Source organism: Hippocampus comes, unplaced genomic scaffold (genome assembly GCF_001891065.2).
Source record: "Hippocampus comes isolate QL1 unplaced genomic scaffold, H_comes_QL1_v1.1 scaffold63, whole genome shotgun sequence".
Lineage (NCBI taxonomy): Eukaryota > Metazoa > Chordata > Actinopteri > Syngnathiformes > Syngnathidae > Hippocampus > Hippocampus comes.
In genome coordinates this window covers 164,829-182,155 of record NW_017805987.1, presented here as the reverse complement: position 1 = coordinate 182,155, position 17,327 = coordinate 164,829, and the positions used below count along the sequence as shown (strand labels likewise).

The 17,327-nt window shown below is 45.1% G+C and overlaps 1 protein-coding gene across 1 annotated transcript; it reads right to left on the bottom strand.

Moving 5' to 3' along the window:
* Nucleotides 1-469: 469 nt before the first annotated feature.
* ntf3 (neurotrophin 3) lies at nt 470-15,781 on the bottom strand. The gene is made up of 2 exons (XM_019891759.1): nt 15,579-15,781; nt 470-2,015 (listed from the first exon to the last, which is right to left on the bottom strand). Exons 1-2 carry the CDS (start codon nt 15,594-15,596, stop codon nt 1,140-1,142), a joined length of 894 nt encoding a protein of 297 aa, XP_019747318.1. The 5' UTR covers nt 15,597-15,781; the 3' UTR covers nt 470-1,139.
* Nucleotides 15,782-17,327: the final 1,546 nt, after the last annotated feature.

Genomic DNA, 17,327 nt, shown 5'->3' with positions numbered 1-17,327 from the left:
GGCAGCTTTGCCCCCTTGGTAAGACCCCCGGTTATTAGAGATGGCGAGTTTTTGCCGCGGCCTTGTATGACTTCGGACACCTCTGTCATAATAATTAGAATAACGGCCACAAAAGATTTGTAGGGATCGAAGAAATCGACTGAATTCTTGTATCAAACTTTCTTCTTCAGATTATTATTCTCGCTTTTATTATTATAGTTATTACATAGTTATTATATAGTTATTATTATAGAAATATATATATATATATATATATATATATACATATATATATATATATATATATATAAAATACATTTTCCAAGAACCTGCCGGTGAAGAAATTCAATTGCAGTACATGCTCACGCCATTCTGTGGTAAACGAAAACAGGTCTGTTGTCTTTCGTTCATGGAATATTTCCAAACATTTGTTTTTTTTTTTCTCCATGGTTTTATTAAAACAAAAATAACATATTGCTTGTGATATCAGTTGTTTTTTTTTTAAATCACTTCATTCACTGACAGCGATTTCTGGATTGAGTTTGTCCAAAGCTTCACACAATGAGCTGTTTGAAGACGCGGTTTGGCCAATTTTTCCTCAGATAGTCTGCGTGCCCAATCAAATCCTTAAGCCATTTATTGCTGATCATTTGCAGCTTTATGGAAAATCAGTTGAAAATTCTTTTGTGTCCGTGTGTGTCCGTGTGTGTATGTGTGTCCCACTTTGCTTGGCAACCACACTGGTGAAGGCACATAATAAGTCTCAGTGTGAAGCACCTTTGCGGCCCCGTTCAGCCTTGTATTCGCAACACAAGTCCACTGTCGCTCACTCGTCAGAAGCAGACTTCTTTCAATAAATAACACAAATATATTCTCTCTCACACACGCACACACACACATATATATAGACATGTATAAACCACATGCATTTCATATAATTTAAATAATTTATATGTACAGTTCCCCTTCACACCCTGACTCGGACGAGTTCCTCCAAAACAGCAACGCCGCACCGGTTTGTGGATTGCTGGCGTGGAAATTCTGGAACCAGGTTTTCTTCAGCAGAAATCCTTTGCTATCGCCGCCCACGTGCAGAATCACGCGGCGGGAGAGCACCCGAGCCGTAAATGGAACGTCCTGTCGAATTCCAGGCGGCACGTTTACGTCCGGTGACGTTTCCTGGACAGGGCGCAAACGCAGGAAGTGTCGATGCGTATCCACCGCCAGCCGACTGAGTTGCGCACCTGCGTCAGCGCCCGCACGTAAGTCTGCGTGGTCTTACATTGCGAGTTCCAGTTCTTGTCGTCGATGCCCCTGCAGCCTCCCTTAAAGGGCCTCGGGGTCCGACAGCGCGTCTCGTAAAAGTATTGCTTGATATCCTGCGCCGCGCTGGTTTTAATTTTGTCCAGGACGGTCACCGGGGTCCCCCTCGTGTCCACCGCCTGAGTTTTATCAGTCACCCACTGGCTCTCGCTGTCGCACACCGAGTATTCCCCGCGATAACTCTTGTGTTCAGTGTAGCGCTTCTTCCGGGTCTTGTTTGCGGACGTTTCGCCTTCCGGCCCGCCGCTCACAAAGTCATCGGCCATGTACAGCGGCGGCGGCTGTAGCGGCGCCCGGTCGCTCAGCAGCACCCGGGGCGAATTGAACCGCTTGTGCTGCCTCAGTAGGTCAGAGTTCAACAACATCATCACCCGGCCCTGCTCCGCGCTGGCGCTGCTCTCGCCGCTCCGGCCCGCCTCCCCCCACCGCTCGGCGTCGCCGAGGAGAGGCGGCGGTGCGTCCTGGTGCTCCGAGCGCCTGCTTTTCCCCTGCTGGCTCTGGTTGGCCCGGTTCTTCCCCCTGGTCAGGTCGGCCTGGAGAAGCTGGATGATGAGCGAGTTTAAAGGGTCCGGACTGGGCGGCGGCGGCGGCGACTGCTGCTGCTGGTGTTGCCCCTGGCGACTGTTGTCCATGTCCGTTGCCTGGATACCATAGAGGTACACGAGGACCATCACATAGAGCAGGATGGACATCACTAGATTCACCTGTAAGATCTGCAAAGACAAAGGCAGAGGATTTTTGAGACTGAAATCTGCCAGACCTCCTGGATGTTTGTCTTGGGTCTTAAACTGGACAGTGGTTTTAAATCGGACCGGCAAATTGGTGCCGTTGTTCAATCCAGCTTCTTTCATCTTAGAAAGAATCTTTGAAACAGTCATTCGTGGCTTTGTCACATCCCGGCTGGATGACTGTCATGCGCTTTACTTTGGAGTCAGCCAATCCTCCATTAAGCGTGTCCAGTTGGTCCAGAATACTGCAGCTCATCTTTTGACTGGTACTCGTAAGAGGGAGCACATAACTCTGGCATCCTATATATTTTAGAGTTCCTTTCAAGATCCTATTTGTTTTCAAATCTTTAAATGGCCTCGCTCCACCTTGCCTCTCTGAGGTCCTCCGCCCCGACACAACCGTCCGGTGCCTCAGATCTGCGGACCAGACATTTTTAGATGTACTAATGGCCTCGCTCCACCTTACCTCTCTGAGCTCATCCGTCCGGTGTCTCAGGTCTGCGGACCAGACATTTTTAGATGAACTAAGCGGAGGCTCAAAACTCATTTGTATTCTTTGGCTTTTGACTCAGCATGACTCAGACTTGATTTTTAGTATTACTGTTTTTGTTTTTTGTGTTGTTTATTTTGCTTTCTACTGTCTTTTGTTCATGACTCAGACTTGATTTTTAGTATTACTGTTTTTTTGGGGGGGGTTTATTAATTTTTTATTGTTTTCTATATATTTGCAACATGTACAGCACTTTGGCAGGCTTCCCCCGCACCCGCAACTGTATTTCAACAGGCACATTCCGACCAAAAATTATAGCTTGCTTGCCATATATGTTTTAGAATTTTGTTGAAACGAACATCCTAATGATTGCCCATTCTGTCCATACCCCACCCCCCCACCAAAAAAAAAAAAAAAAAGTTTTTCTCCCAGTGAAGGAGATACATATATTATTATCCAAAGTCGTGCTTCCTGATTCTGGTCATGTTGTGTTCCGTGCAGAGTAAATGCATTGTGTACATACTGTAAATTACTCCCAGTGGCAGGTTGGAACAAGAGGAAGCATCTGTCGCCTCGGGGGCGTCGAATTGAGAATTCCTCGCATTCACAAGAGGGCAGAGTTTTGCAAAGTTGCGTTCGGCGTCAACTTGGTGGTAGTTGGCAGGCTTTGATATGCAACAGCGTCAACTTTATTTGGCGTTGAAGCCGAAAACACACGACCGACAAAAGCTGTCTGGGGTCGCCATGGCGACGACAGAACTAGCATCCTCACAACAAGCTCGTGTACATCCCAAAGAATTCCGACGCCGGAGTCATTTTAAGGTCGAGTCATTCAATGTCACGGCGGCCGTCATCGGCAACCGCGTCCCCACCAAAAAAAAAAAAAAAAATGCGGCGTCCGAAGTGGTCCTGAAGTCGTAAACAGCAGGAAACGTGTTGACAAAGGAAGTCATCAAGTGTTTGTGAGACTTGCTCGAGGACAATTTATTTTTCATGTGACATTCAGATGGTTCTGAGGTCGGAATAAAAACACGGCGAATCTGGAATGCTGTTTTTTTTTGGGGGAGGGTACTTTGGTCTCGCCGCACCACAGTGCTTTATGAGATTTTTATTCTTCTTTTATTGTATTATTCCCCCCCCCAAGTCGATTTTGCAGATGTCTTGTGAATGAAGCGAATCCGACATGCAAATCGCAGGAAAGCGGGCTCAAGTCAGATGACCAACAGAAGTCGTACAAAGTGGATCCAAAAAAAAAAAAAGGAAAAGAAAGAAGGAAGGAAGACGTTTTCGTTTTTTCATGTTTATGTTTCGCATTCCCGACAAATCACGTTTCTGTTTGTTTGTTTATTTGTTTTCCCCGCCGCCCTCTGGCGTTGTCGCTAAGGTGCAAAGCAAATGTTCCGAGGCAGGCCAAGGCTTGATGAGTTTTTTTTTAATTTTTTTTTTCCTCTCTCTCCTCGGTGTCAGCTTTAACCACATGCTTGTATTCTAATGTCAAGTTCTCATCATCATTTTTTTTTTATCATCAAGCTTGCGGAGGAGGATGTTTTGGTTTGTCTTAGGACCAAAGAGATGGAGGGAAAAGATTAGGCGGAATGTTTTGTCAACATCATTATCATCATCTGAAGTGTTGAAATAAATCTTGGTTTTCGTTGGATGACCAGTTTTGTCGACGCAGCTCTTTGGTCGACCGTTTGCGCAGACATTTCCTCGTTGCATTTATCGCTGGCAAGTCTGCGATGAATGAATTTGATGCTAGATTCCACGGCAATATTTTTTGTTGACATTTCATGCGCATGCCATCACGGCGGAGTCACTCATGCGTCTATTTAGCCTCCCCTTGATCGTCTCTTTCGAAGAATTTGAATGCAAAAACGCCATAAATGGGCGCGCGAGTGTCATCGGCGTTGCGGTGAAAATATGAAAAACAAAGTGATGAGCTCACACCGTGGAGGATAAAACGATGCTCACAGGCGTATATTCTTTATCCTCTGTGACAAATGACTTTGGCTCAATGAGTAACCTTCTGAATGTTTTTGTTTTGTTTTTTTTCCTGTGGGATACTGCTCCCAGGCGGCCAAGGCACAATTGTAGCAAAAAAAGAATTAAAGAAAAAAATGTTTGATTTGTTTTGTGCTATTTAATTATTTCATGTCTGTTTGCCTTTATAAAGCGGTGGTATTTTTTTTCAACAGTACCGTGATTGTTTTGCAGGTTCTGATGCGATCGTCCAACCCTTGCCATTGGAACACCCCTCCGGGACAGAGAAGAGGTAAGATCATCTTGGGGGGAGTGCACCTTATCTCAGATTTCCAAGTTGGTGACGTGTGTTTCAAAAAAAAAAAATTTTTGAATAATTGAAGTTGTAGTTTCAGTGAAAATTATTTCTATGCCGCCGCGATTATCGGCTCCAAAGGATGAAAAAAATTCGGTGCGATTTTGATATTTCCCTGATTCAAATGATCAGAATCATCATCAGGCTCAAATATTCCCTTGAACGTGTTTCAACCATGCTGAATACGTTGGAAATCGAAACGATGAGGCCCTTGTGATATTTGCCGCATGAAGAGAAAAGCAAAAGTTGGATGGATGGATGGATAGCTCGATTTACAAGGTGTTTTGCCCCAGGTATTGTGTGTTCATACGTGACATGATCCTCCAGGTGAACTCTTGTGTGTATGCTCTTTTTTTATTTTATTTTATTTTTTATGATTATGAGAACAAGAGCTTGATCAGTCTGCATGGAAGCCGAATGTCGATTTAACCTCTTGCCAGTGCGTGTGTGTGTTGTGCGCTTAAGTTCCTATGACTACGCTCACCGGGAAGCACTTCTTTTCATGTACAGTATATCTTAAAAATAATAATAATATATAATATACACACACCGTGTTTTCCGCACTATAAGGTACTTGGGAGTATAAGCCGCACCTTTAATGAATGGCCTTTAAAACGGTTTTCATATGTAGTGTGCACTGCATTCTCAGGCGCATAGAATAGAAATTACAATAGTGGCTGCGGTTGCGTTATGTATCCACTAGATGGAGCTACGCTAAAGGGAATACTGTACAATACAATGCAGGTTTATTCATACCGAACTTTCACAACCGCTGCAGCTGCGACAAAGCGCTTTACAGAAACATTTAAATTCGTCCAGGAAATCAAAAGATTGATCGACATATCGGGCGTATCGGATTACAAGGTGCACTTTTTGGAGAAAATGGAATGATTTTAGGTGCGCCTTATCGTACGGAAAATACGGTATAATAATATCCTCAGTTTATAATTCTCGCAGTGGTAGTTGTGTGACACGTGATTCAGCACGAATGTAAAATGGTTTTCCTCGACACCAGGCGTGTCAAACTCTTTGTCACATTCGAATTACCGTTTCCCTTGGAGGGTCGTGATGACTGAAACTATATAAAGAAGTGAAGAATAACGTTTCATTCAACTATTGTTTAAGTAACTGTAATAGAGGGGTTTGGGAACAAAAAATGCTTACATTATGTCACAGATATATTGAAAATGTGAAATTTTGGCACATATTATCGCAAGTATCAAGGAAATTGTCATCTTTGATTTGCTTTTTCGCCGGGCCATTTAAAACGATGTGGCGGGCCACATCTGGTCCCCGGGCCTTGAGTTTCACACCTGTGCTCTCCACTCATGGACATGTGGCGCAAACATTGCTGCCGTCTCACTTAACCTCATGCAAGCTTTGCCCGGGTGAACTGTCGAGCATGCGGATCAGGTAAGCGCTGCGCTGATTTCACGTTGCGTTTTGGCTGCCGGGCTATCAAGGTCAAGGTGCCGTGAACTCATTTGTCGGGTGCAGGGTGTTAATTGTTGCATGCAGCGGCGAGATGCGCAGGCGTGCAAGCGTGCGTGCTCTCTGTTCGAGCCTTCCCATCTTGATCGTACATCCGGCAGAGCTGTGAATTATAAATTGCTTATTTAAGTGCCATAACAGCGCAGCGGATATCAACACAGAACTTAAGAGTCCGGCCGGCTCGGAGACACACTGAAGAAGTGATTTGCATCACCCGCATGGCCCTTTAACGGCAGTCCACAAGCCGATAGGCATGAACTGTTAAAGCACAAATAAATACACGGTGAACTCTCTGATTAGCAGATATGACCATTTTTTTTCCTCCTCTGTTAAAAAATAAATAAATAAATAAATCTGCTCGGTTGTTTGAGAGGGACTAACCTCCATTGACAGTTACAGATGGGGCGTTTAGTGTCAAAGCTTTAGAGGACAGTGTGCCAAAGCAGCAAAGCCTCCCCGGGGATTTTCAACCCGCATCATCTGAACACTAATTCTGCCCAGTGGGCTCCAGATGTTTGTGCACCCAAAGAACGTGACTTGGCGAAAAAAAAAAAAATCAAAACGCATGAGGTCACGTCTGCGGCTCATTTTCCTGCCAAGTCGTTCTCCTCCTCATCATCATCGTATTGATAATCGGCACAGCCTAATTTGGGCCCAGAAAGGATTACCGGGGCGGTTTGGCAAGATCGACACACTTGCGTGTCGGTAAACAGTGGCGAATGGGTTTCGACCAATCACCGCAACTGACAACGTTTGTGAAGACAGAATTTGATGCTTATCGAATGAGATTACGCGGCGCGCTTTAAGATTCGCGCCTTATCGTCCTCCAACCTGCACCTCGCTGTCGTTTCAAGCCTGGAGGTTGTCAAGCTCGCTTAAAAGGGAAGGGCAAAATTCCAATGTTAATAGTGAATTTCAATGAATGTTTCACAGCCTCGGGGGGGGCAGGTGAGTCATCTCGCCGTTATGCCGTGACAAAAGTAGCTTTGGAGGTGTTTGTGAATGCGAGCAGCGCCGGTTATTAGCGGGCGGGTATGAGTCCGCTCACCTACTTGATGGGGAAGTGACGTCACGGCGGGGGTTTGTGGTAGCAACAGCTGACTTGGGATTATAAACAGGCGCTCTTTTACAGTAAATGACAAAGTGCCGTATTTTCCGCACCGAAAAACATGAAATCTTTTCGGTGCGCCTTCTATATGGATCAATACACCGATTTCTTGGGCGTACTATTTTAAATGTTTTGTAAAAGTGCTTTGTGACAGCTGCAGCGGTTGTGAAAGCTCGCTATAAATAAAGCTGGATTGTATTGTATTCCCTTTAGCCTAGCTCCATCTAGTGGACGCATAACGTAACCGCAGCCACTCTTGTCAGGTTTTTTTCTGTGCGCCTTATAATTCGGTGCTCCCTAGATATGAAAACAGTTTTAACCCTTTCAGGGACAGCGGTGACTGCAGCGGACAGCTTCTCGCTAACGTTATCAGGTTGCAGGGTGCATGAAAGGGTTCAGATAAGCTACTCATCGAAACCGTGCCTTATACTCCGAAGCGCCTTATCGTGCGGAAAATACGTGAGTAAGAGACCTCCTCCGTTTTAGGTGCCACACTTTGTTTCAGCCAAATGCCAAAAAGACAATTCAAAAAGATGCGCTAACAATTCAACGCTGGGATTGTGTCCGCCCGTCGACTTCAAATAATGACCTCAAATAATTTGTATGGTCAAAGTCAAAATATTTATTTCATGATTTATTTGTCGCACTTGCTCGGTGCCACCTTACAAGCCGAATTTGAGAACCTCACTCATGTATAAAGACAGTAAAAGGAAAGTACTGCAATGTGGAAAAAAAAATAAAACTGGGGAGAGACCTTCCCTATGCTGGTATAGTTCGAACGCCATCACTGAGTCCACCTATGGTACAAGACTCCCTTACCTACAAGAACAAACAAAACTGTCCACAACATGTCATTTCTATCATCAGCTCAAAAGCTTTTTTTTTTTTAAATCTGTTAAAAAAATAAAGAAATATGTCATACAATGAAGGCTCGTTTGAATGATCCCCTTTTGAGATCAATCTAATGATGCTGGATCTTATTAAGTTCATTTCCATCACAAGGCATTGGAAGTGATGATGGAAAACAAAAAAAATTGTCCGTCGTTTTATAACCATGCCGCAGTTAACTGGCAAGATTGTTATCAAATTTATTTTTTGTCCCCTATCATTAAAAAAATAAAGTCCTTGTTATTGTAGAAACCGGTACCATTTAGATAATCATCGGATAAACCGCCAGCAGCATTCTCACCGCCAAATATGGCGCACTGAACTTTGTCACGCCACGGTGACTTTCCATTTCCGTTGTCCAAACGATATCGTTCGTATTTGAATTTTTGCCAAACCAAAAGACCCATTCGCTGGCCCAACCTCCCTACACTGCGTCATTTTTACGCTTCAATCGTTGTGACGTATTCGGCGGCAGCCTTGATTTGACGCCACGGGACGATATTTTTGGACTCCAAACAAGCAGTGTGTATAAAACAGAGTACACTTGATTCAGTATGATAACCAAATCGCCCTCGGAGATCAGGGGGAAGTTAATCCAGCGTCACGCCTAATGGAATCACCGACACAAGAATAGACGTGTAAGGCTCTGGCGGTGGCTTTTGACCTTCCTTCCGCTGTTGTGTGTGTGTGTTTGTGTGTTGGTAGTATTTTATAGTCCACAGCCACTGCACTCTGCACTTGTGAATCATCTAGACACAATGCCCAGTAACCGAGGACAAAGCCAAATGTAGGAACTTCATTCTATAGATTTTTTTTGTGGAGTGAGTAGGGAATGGCCAAAGGTTTTTTTGTGTTGGATGCTTGCTGAGCAAGTGTTTTGAAGATGTGTGCTCGGATATGATTTGCAGTCTGCAAAGATCTTAATATTTATGGGCCATAAAATGATTTTTTTTTTCCAGTGCCGTGAAGAAAAAGTTGTCCCCTTGCTGATTTCAGATTTATATATATTTTTTAATCGCACTTTTGGATCTTCAAGCCAATTTTAGACCACCCAAGTGATGACAAAATGCAGTTTCTAAAAAAAAAAAAAACACCCCAAGGTTCAAGCCTATGTATAAAAAAATTTACCCAAAATGAAATGGGCTACAGGATCTTAAAAAGAGATAAATTATGTCAACAATGCAATGATGGCTCATCCAGAAGGTCACAAAAAAAAAAAAAAAAATCCCCAAATGAATGACATTCAAACAACTGCAGGCCTCTCAGCAATGAGAGGGGCACCGGGCAAAAATAGAATTCATGGGAGAATGTGAAAACCACTGCTGACCAAAAGAAAACAAAGACTCATCTCACATTTGACAACCAAAAAAAAAAAAAAAATCTGAGTGATCTCGCAAACTTTTGGAGAAATATTATACTGCGTTTTGAGGAAAAGAACATCGTTCGCGACAGTAAAACATGAGGGAGGTAATGTGATCGTCTGGGGCAGCTTTGGTAATTCAGGACCTTGACCAAGTCCAGAATCTAATCCAATTCAGACAGTTTGGCGTTACCCGAAGTGCAATTCATGCTGGAATCGCCCGAAACAATTCTGTGACGCAGAGTGAGCCAAAATGATTTTGCAGTGATGTGACGTACTCACTAATCATCGCCTAATCACTAGTTAGTTTTCACTAATGTTCTGCCACGGGTGGCATGAAACAAGAGTGTGGTAAATTTGTTTATTTTTTTTCATGGTACCCAAGTCTGAGTACTGAGAAAGTCCAGAGTCTCCCTAAATTTTGGAAGGGCTACAATTTAATTATTTTACTTACGGGAAGCAAACAATCACATTAAAAGCCCAATTGGGTGGAAATAATTCGTAATTGTTCATTGTCGATCTTTGATCGCAATCAAAAGAATTGGTCGCCTCACTGAGCGCACATGATTCACCTCCGAAAACAAGAGGACAATCGAAGATAATGACCGAGTTTCCGCTGTAAAAGTGCCTCGTGATTCAAGATGGCGGTGCCATCGTTTTTCCCGGCGCTCGCTGTCATCTACTTTGATCCCTGTATGCTCAGCTCATTTTCAGTCGTTCATTGTTTTTATTTTTGTTTTTTCCTCCGTATAACGATAATCAGTTAATATCAAACACACGACATATTTTTATTTCTTGGGATGTGTTACAACGAGGCCTAAAAAGTTGACTGAGCACAGAGAAGCTCTGGATGCAGATGCTAAGACTTGACATGCTGACAAGTTCGCCGTCATAAACAACAGCCGCTCACTGGGCGAACCGAGTCAGATGATGAGCCGATATAAAACCAGGATTGTTTCATTTAGTCACCCGGAATGTCGCCGACAGCTTGGCTGACTTTAATAAGCTAGTATGGCGCCGATGTCTTACGTTAGCCTTAAGGCTAGATAGCGGCTAGCATGGTTAGCTTCAACAAAATGACCAGGATTGTTTCATTTAGTCACCCGGAATGTCGCCGACAGCTTGGCTGACTTTAATAAGCTAGTATGGCGGCGATGTCTTACGTTAGCCTCAAGGCTAGATAGCGGCTAGCGTGGTTAGCTTCAACAAAATGACCATGATTGTTTCATTTAGTCATCCGGAATGTCGCCGACAGCTTGGCTGACTTTAATAAGCTAGTATGGCGGCGATGTCTTACGTTAGCCTCAAGGCTAGATAGCGGCTCGCATGGTTAGCTTCAACAAAGTGTTCAGAACAAACAAAGAATGGGCGAGGTATCTGGACGGACGGAGTGCGATTAGCTTTTGCTGATTCGTGATAGCCACAATCTCCATTTTTTTTTTTTTAACCCCGACAAACAATCCACATCTCAATTTTCAAATGATAACAAATTTCGCTGCCCGTGACTCGCCACAATGTGATCGTCACCCCTGGCCCGGCTGGCGCCGGACCAAAGACGCACTCGTCAAAGGATTTTCCCTCATGCGCGATTCGGGGGTTAAACTTAGACATTGTAAAACACACGGGAACTTCATTTCACGGCAGGAAGTTTTGTCTGCCGGCTTTCAGCAGCGGGTCGGTCGGACGAGTGAGCGAGCGAGCGCTCCCTGTAGCTGCCCAGCGGGGAACCCCATGTCTACTAAAACAAAACGGCACCGCTGCGTATAGAATTGAACGTGTCCTCGACAGAATGTAACCTATAAGACAAAAAAAAAAAAAAAATCTGATAAGTTGCACATGTCCGTCCATTTCTCCTCATCCCACTCTCCACTGGGACCGCACGAGTCTGACGTTCGCTTTGTTCTCCCACTGACTAATAAAATGGAAATGAGTGGGCAGAGTGCACATTAGGGTGGGTCGCCGTGCCGACGCTTTTTGCGTTCGTTTAAAGGTGCAAACTTTACCGTAACTTCGCACGGGCGGTCACCAAGACTCCATGCGAGAGAGCCAAGATGTTCGAGTCTCATTTCGGTTTCAATATTTAGCTTCATTGCCGAGATTAAAGTTGGGATTAGTTTTATTTTAAGGTTGGGGTTAAAACCAAATGGCAGGACAAGCAAGGATTAGGCGTGCGTGCGTGCGTGTGTGCGCTTGACACACTGGGCAGCGAGTCGTGCCCGTCGGCCGATTCGAACATCTGTCAGCTCAAATATCAAAGCGGCCACGAAGCAAACTCGCCACAAATCACCGATGGGCATCTCACGTCACCGCAGCGCATCGGTACTGCGCTGCTGAACCGATTTAGTTGAGTTCACACCCATTTTAGACCCTAATCCCAATCTGAGTCGACTGGGAATGCAGTCGCCCACAAACCCGGTGGGTGGATGCTTCAAAAGTGAGCGGCGGTCCATCCTCAAGAATTCAGGACTGAGTTTTTTTTTTTTTTTTGAAGTGGAAGCAAAAAAAATAAAATAAAAAGAATGAATGAGGGAGGTTGAAAGACGGCGTCGTAAAAAGAACAAATGAGCGACCTAATGTCGGCGCGGGTGAAAGTGAAGGGGGATCAAGGAAATCATTTCAGACAGAGAAGCGGGTTAGCGGGTCACAACGGAGCGAGCGAGAGAGAGGGGAGGGAGCATCCGCAGTCATTTGACTGAAGTGATCGGAATGCGCGGCCTCACCTTGGAAACACTCCGTCCCGATCGGATTCCCCTGTCCGTCAAAATCACCGTCAAAATGCTCGTTATACATTTTAGTTTTATTTTTTTTCCTTGTACTTGTGTTGTAATAAGATGAGCGCGAGGCCACGGGCACCGAGCAATAGCCCGCATATGTTTTTGGTCCAGCGTGCCATGTGAGAGGAAGAGGAAGCAGCACGGCTTACGCTTCATCAAACGCCTTCACGTTTTTCCCTCGCTCGTACAAGCCATAAGAATGCGCCGCGTATAAACACTCCGCTACAAGGATAAACTATCACGAGGCCGACGGGGGCGCTCTGAAAATTGCCGACCGCATAAGATGAAAGCGGCCATCTTGATCCCGGCGTAGCCGATGTCCTCCAGCAATTGATTGGACGCAAAACGACTGGGAAGAGGATACAAAGTATCAAGCTCATGCTTCCAAACTTGACAAGAAAGATGATTCTGAGCTTTCTGGCTAGACTCCAGGAGAGTTTCAAAACAATTTTCAGAAACTCTCATTTTCTGAGCCCAGTGAAATCTGGCAGTGCCATCACGGGGGGGAAACCCCCAACCCCGCCCCCAAAAAAAAAAAAATCCCAGAAACTGACAGAAAATTCTTCTCTCTTCCTTTGTTGAGAATCAAGTCCAAATCAGCACGCAGGCTGGCACGGTGACAACCGGGCTTGATTTGCATCACATCATCCATTTCTATGGAGCTCCATTTAAAATCTGGACTCGTCAGACCACAATTTTTTTTGTTGTTGTTGTTGTTGTTTCCACCACTGCTCCAGATTCATATCAATTTGGACTCACAATTACTTTTCCCTCAGAATGAGGACTTCTCGTTTTAAGCTCTTGGTCATCGAACTCCTCCGAAAGGTGCCTTTGTTGCCCACGCGTTGTGCACCGAGGAACGAGCAAAACACTCGCCCTAGCAAAGGCCGAAACGTAGCATTATCCGAAACGTTGAGCATTGATATCCTGAAGCGGTTAGACACTCACGGAGAACATCAACATCGACAGCGACCGACCACCGCGAGAGTACGTTGCGTTTCCTCGGTGGGGGGGGCTGGAGCGAAGGTCTAGTTGAAGCTGGGCCGCATCAGGTTTTCCGCAAAAAATGCCTGCATATGACGTCGACGACACCGTTCGTGATTGGTTGGATGTCAGAAACCATGGAAACACAAAATTAAATAAAATAAATAATGTAATGCAGTTTAAAAAGTTTGGCTAGTAGCTAGCTAAAGCGAACGCGGACACATACACATAAAACTTTGCTTGTGTGTATGTAATAATGCTAGCTCCGTGTTAGCATCTTAGCACTCGTTTTCCCCGTTCTTGTGCGTGTGTAACATCGGTTTGGGGCACCGTGGGCACGGTCACGTTGCCACTATCGTTTCGAATGAGACAGTCCCTAACGATTCAAAACGGAGGTAGTGCTAACACATACGGCATCCATATCAAACTCGAGCGGGCCGCGCTAATGACTTTCATATCAAGGCGGGGGCCTCCAACTCGGTGGCCCGCGGGCCGCAGGTTTGAGACGTCTGGTTGACAGGCACGAGCGTTTGCTCTTGCAACCAAAATCAGGCTATTCAGACCCCGGGGAAGATGTGACGACTCCTTCCAAAGTAAACAGTGCTTCATTTCATGGCGAGTGTCTGTAAAAGTAACCCTTTGGCCATGATGGGATTTTTTTTTTCTATTTTTATTTATTTATTTTTTGCGTAAACTGTTCACTGATTGTTGCTCATCTCCTTTGCTTCTACGCCGAGAAAGTCACAATCACCGCAATATATTCTCGCGGTCCGCTCGTCAGTTTTTTTTTTAGGTTTTTTTTAGCCTTTATCTACGTCATGTTCTGCTCACGCCCCGATGAAAACTGTGAAACTGAATTGTTGCAGCCCCCCCCCCCCCCCCCCCCCCCCCCCCCCCCCCCCCCCCCCACACCCCCCCCCCCCCCCCCCATACTGGCACGCAACTGGCCAAAGCCGCGGTACCGAGTTAGCCTCGAGGTGCATCCGATGTCCTTTTCAAGAGCCTGTAAAGTCGACGTGCGGCCTCGGCGCATGCCTCGTCTTCTTCCCCACGTCCTAAATCCTCAGCCTGCCGTGCGTCTGCACGCCGCTGGCGGGGGGCATCCCAACTCGCCGCTGCAACAGCTGTTTTATCGCCTCCGTGCGCCGACACGCACTGTCACGCACTCGAGTGGAGTGTCAGTGACGGACGGGGGGGGGCGGGGGGGACGTGTGTGAGGGACTGCAGCAAAACGATCACACCCGCTTAACGAAGCGCAAGTGAAGTTATTTCGCTTTTCATTTGCAGACCCCCTTTTTTGATTGGCATACGCAGGCACACAAGGATCATTTGAGCAATCCATGAACACGACAAGCACACTGATGATCGCGACGCTCCGGAGCAGTTGTCCATACCTGTCGGGCAATCTGATCGGGGAAACAAAATTATATTGTCGGACTTACGTAACAAGTTGCTGCACAACTAAAGGTGCCTTTAAGGCATAGAAACATGCAAGAACCGTTTACCGGATGTGAGGTGCGTTCCAAATAAAGACGGAGAAACTTTTTTTTTTTTTTTTTTAACTTTGCCCACTGGTACACACAAAATCTTTTTTTTTAACTCTTGTTAAAATGCAAAATACGCTTCCGGGTCTTTCCGAAGCATCAAGTGAAATGATGATCTAGTTGAATCGTCTTTACATTTCCCCCCCCAAAATACCATCTCGACCACATCAGCTCGTTCCACTCCCTGAAACACGTCCACACGCCTTGCCGCACAGCTCCAGGGGACGCTGGCAATATTTATGCGCAACTTAAAGAAACCCAACCCTCTACCTGCACAAAGACACGGGGAGTCTCTTTTCCCTGCCCAGTCTCATTTTTTTTTTTTTTTTTTTGTCATGTGGCTTTGTATTGGAGGAACGAAGCTTTTGAATACATAACGTGTGCAGCTGTACAAAAGGTAAATATTTACTCTCGGAGCACTTTGGAGCTTTTTTTAAACCCGCCAAGATGAGTTCATTCAGAAGTTTTTGCAAGTGGACTCTTGAGGACTACCTGCTGCTAAGAGCTTTTCGGCATCTTTTGTTTTTTTTTTTTTTTTTTAAGTCGGTATCAAATAAATTTTAAATTGTCCTACCGTAATAAAGGTAACCATAGCATCGGCCGGTTAGTATCCAACAGAGTCGACATGAAGGTAATTCTTGGACCGAATCCTTTGGGCGAAAACTTCTCTCTCACTGAGGAGGTTCTGCAGAGTTGCCTGCACACCACCACCGCCACACTGGTTCTGGAAGGAAGGGAGAGGATCAGGGTGTGCGTAATTCTCGCTCCCTTCGTCCCTCCCTCCCTCTCCTCCCCCCCTTTTCTCACCGCTTCCGACATAATCCACACACACTCTCTGTCTGATGCAGGACAGATGGCTCTCGGCGGCGCATGTCGCCGCCGAGAGCGGTGTGTGGTGCGCGCAGAACTATGTCCGGAAGACCGAGCAAAAGTTTGTCTTGGTTTTTTTTTGTTTCAGTTTTATTACTGTCAAGTGGTTGGACGGAAAAGTAGATCGACTTGAAAAGTTTGTTTTTGCTCTTTGTTGGGGACACAAGGGCTTGAATGACTGAAATGTTGTTGTTGTTTTCTTGGAAGTCAAAATCAGTCATTTGATTTTTTTTTTTTTTTTTATTCCCAGTGCAAAACAGCGCCATCGACCAATCACGTAAAGACATTTTGACGGACAGGCAAAAACAAATAAAGACAAGCGATTACGGATAAGTCTGCGACAATTTCCTGCCGGTCTTGATGTCAGTAGATGCGGCCTGATTTTGAGCATGCTGCATGCCAAACTACTGGTTTGATTTGACGGAGTTTTTCGACATTTACCGTATTTTTACCGGATTATAAATCTGTTTTTTTCATAGTTCGGCTGGGGCTGCGATTTGTGTGTGAAATGATTAACACATTATATCATTTCACATGCTATTTTCCACATTAAACCACAGGAGGGCGCTCTAGGCCGGTGTTGATAAGTCGACAATGAGTCTTTCATAAGCGACGTAGAAGAAGAAGTGCGGCAATTTTTCCCTCCGGGATTTGCGCAGTTGTTTAAAAGTGACACAGAATTTTCATTTCGTGATTTGAAGTGACATTGATGGTTTGGTCAATTTTTTAGCATGTTCTTTATGCTATAGTTATCGGAATAACTCTTATGTTACGTGAATATACCAGGCACGTTCCCGGTTCGTTTTTGACGCGTCATGTAGCATTAGCATATCGTCCGCTTATTCAGCCTGTTGTTCCCCATTTTATTTTTAGATTTAATCACCTTTCAAGATGACATGTGGTGTTGGATTTTATCAAATACATTTCCCCCCAAAAATCCGACTTAAACTCCAATGTGACTTGGGTTTATTTTTCGTCTTTATTCTGCATTTTATGGCTGGTGCGATTTGTACTCCGGAGCAATTTGTAATCCGCAAAATACGGTCATTTAATAAAAAAAAAAAAAAAACTTTTTAGCTCAACATTGTTTCCGTCAAGAACCAGCAGTCATGTGGCACTTTGAAGACTTGTTTGTCATGTCAACATGAACTGCGTGCAACTATAAATGTGGTCTCTTGTTTGGAAACAGAAAGCCATACTATACGTTGCTCTGTTTCCCCCTCCATGACCAAGCATTCATCGTGCATCACGAGGGCTCCCTACTTGTGCCCCCACCGCCCTTTTTTCCCAGCGTCATCGCTGTAGCGTGTCTTGCATATTTAATGTCCAAAATGGCAATGCTTTTCTTCACGCGGCCCTCTCGGGCTCCCTCCGCATGACGCCAGGCTGAGTAATTATTTTTCCTGGACTAAAGTGAAGTCATCAAATATGCAAGCAGCAAGGAGGGGGATGG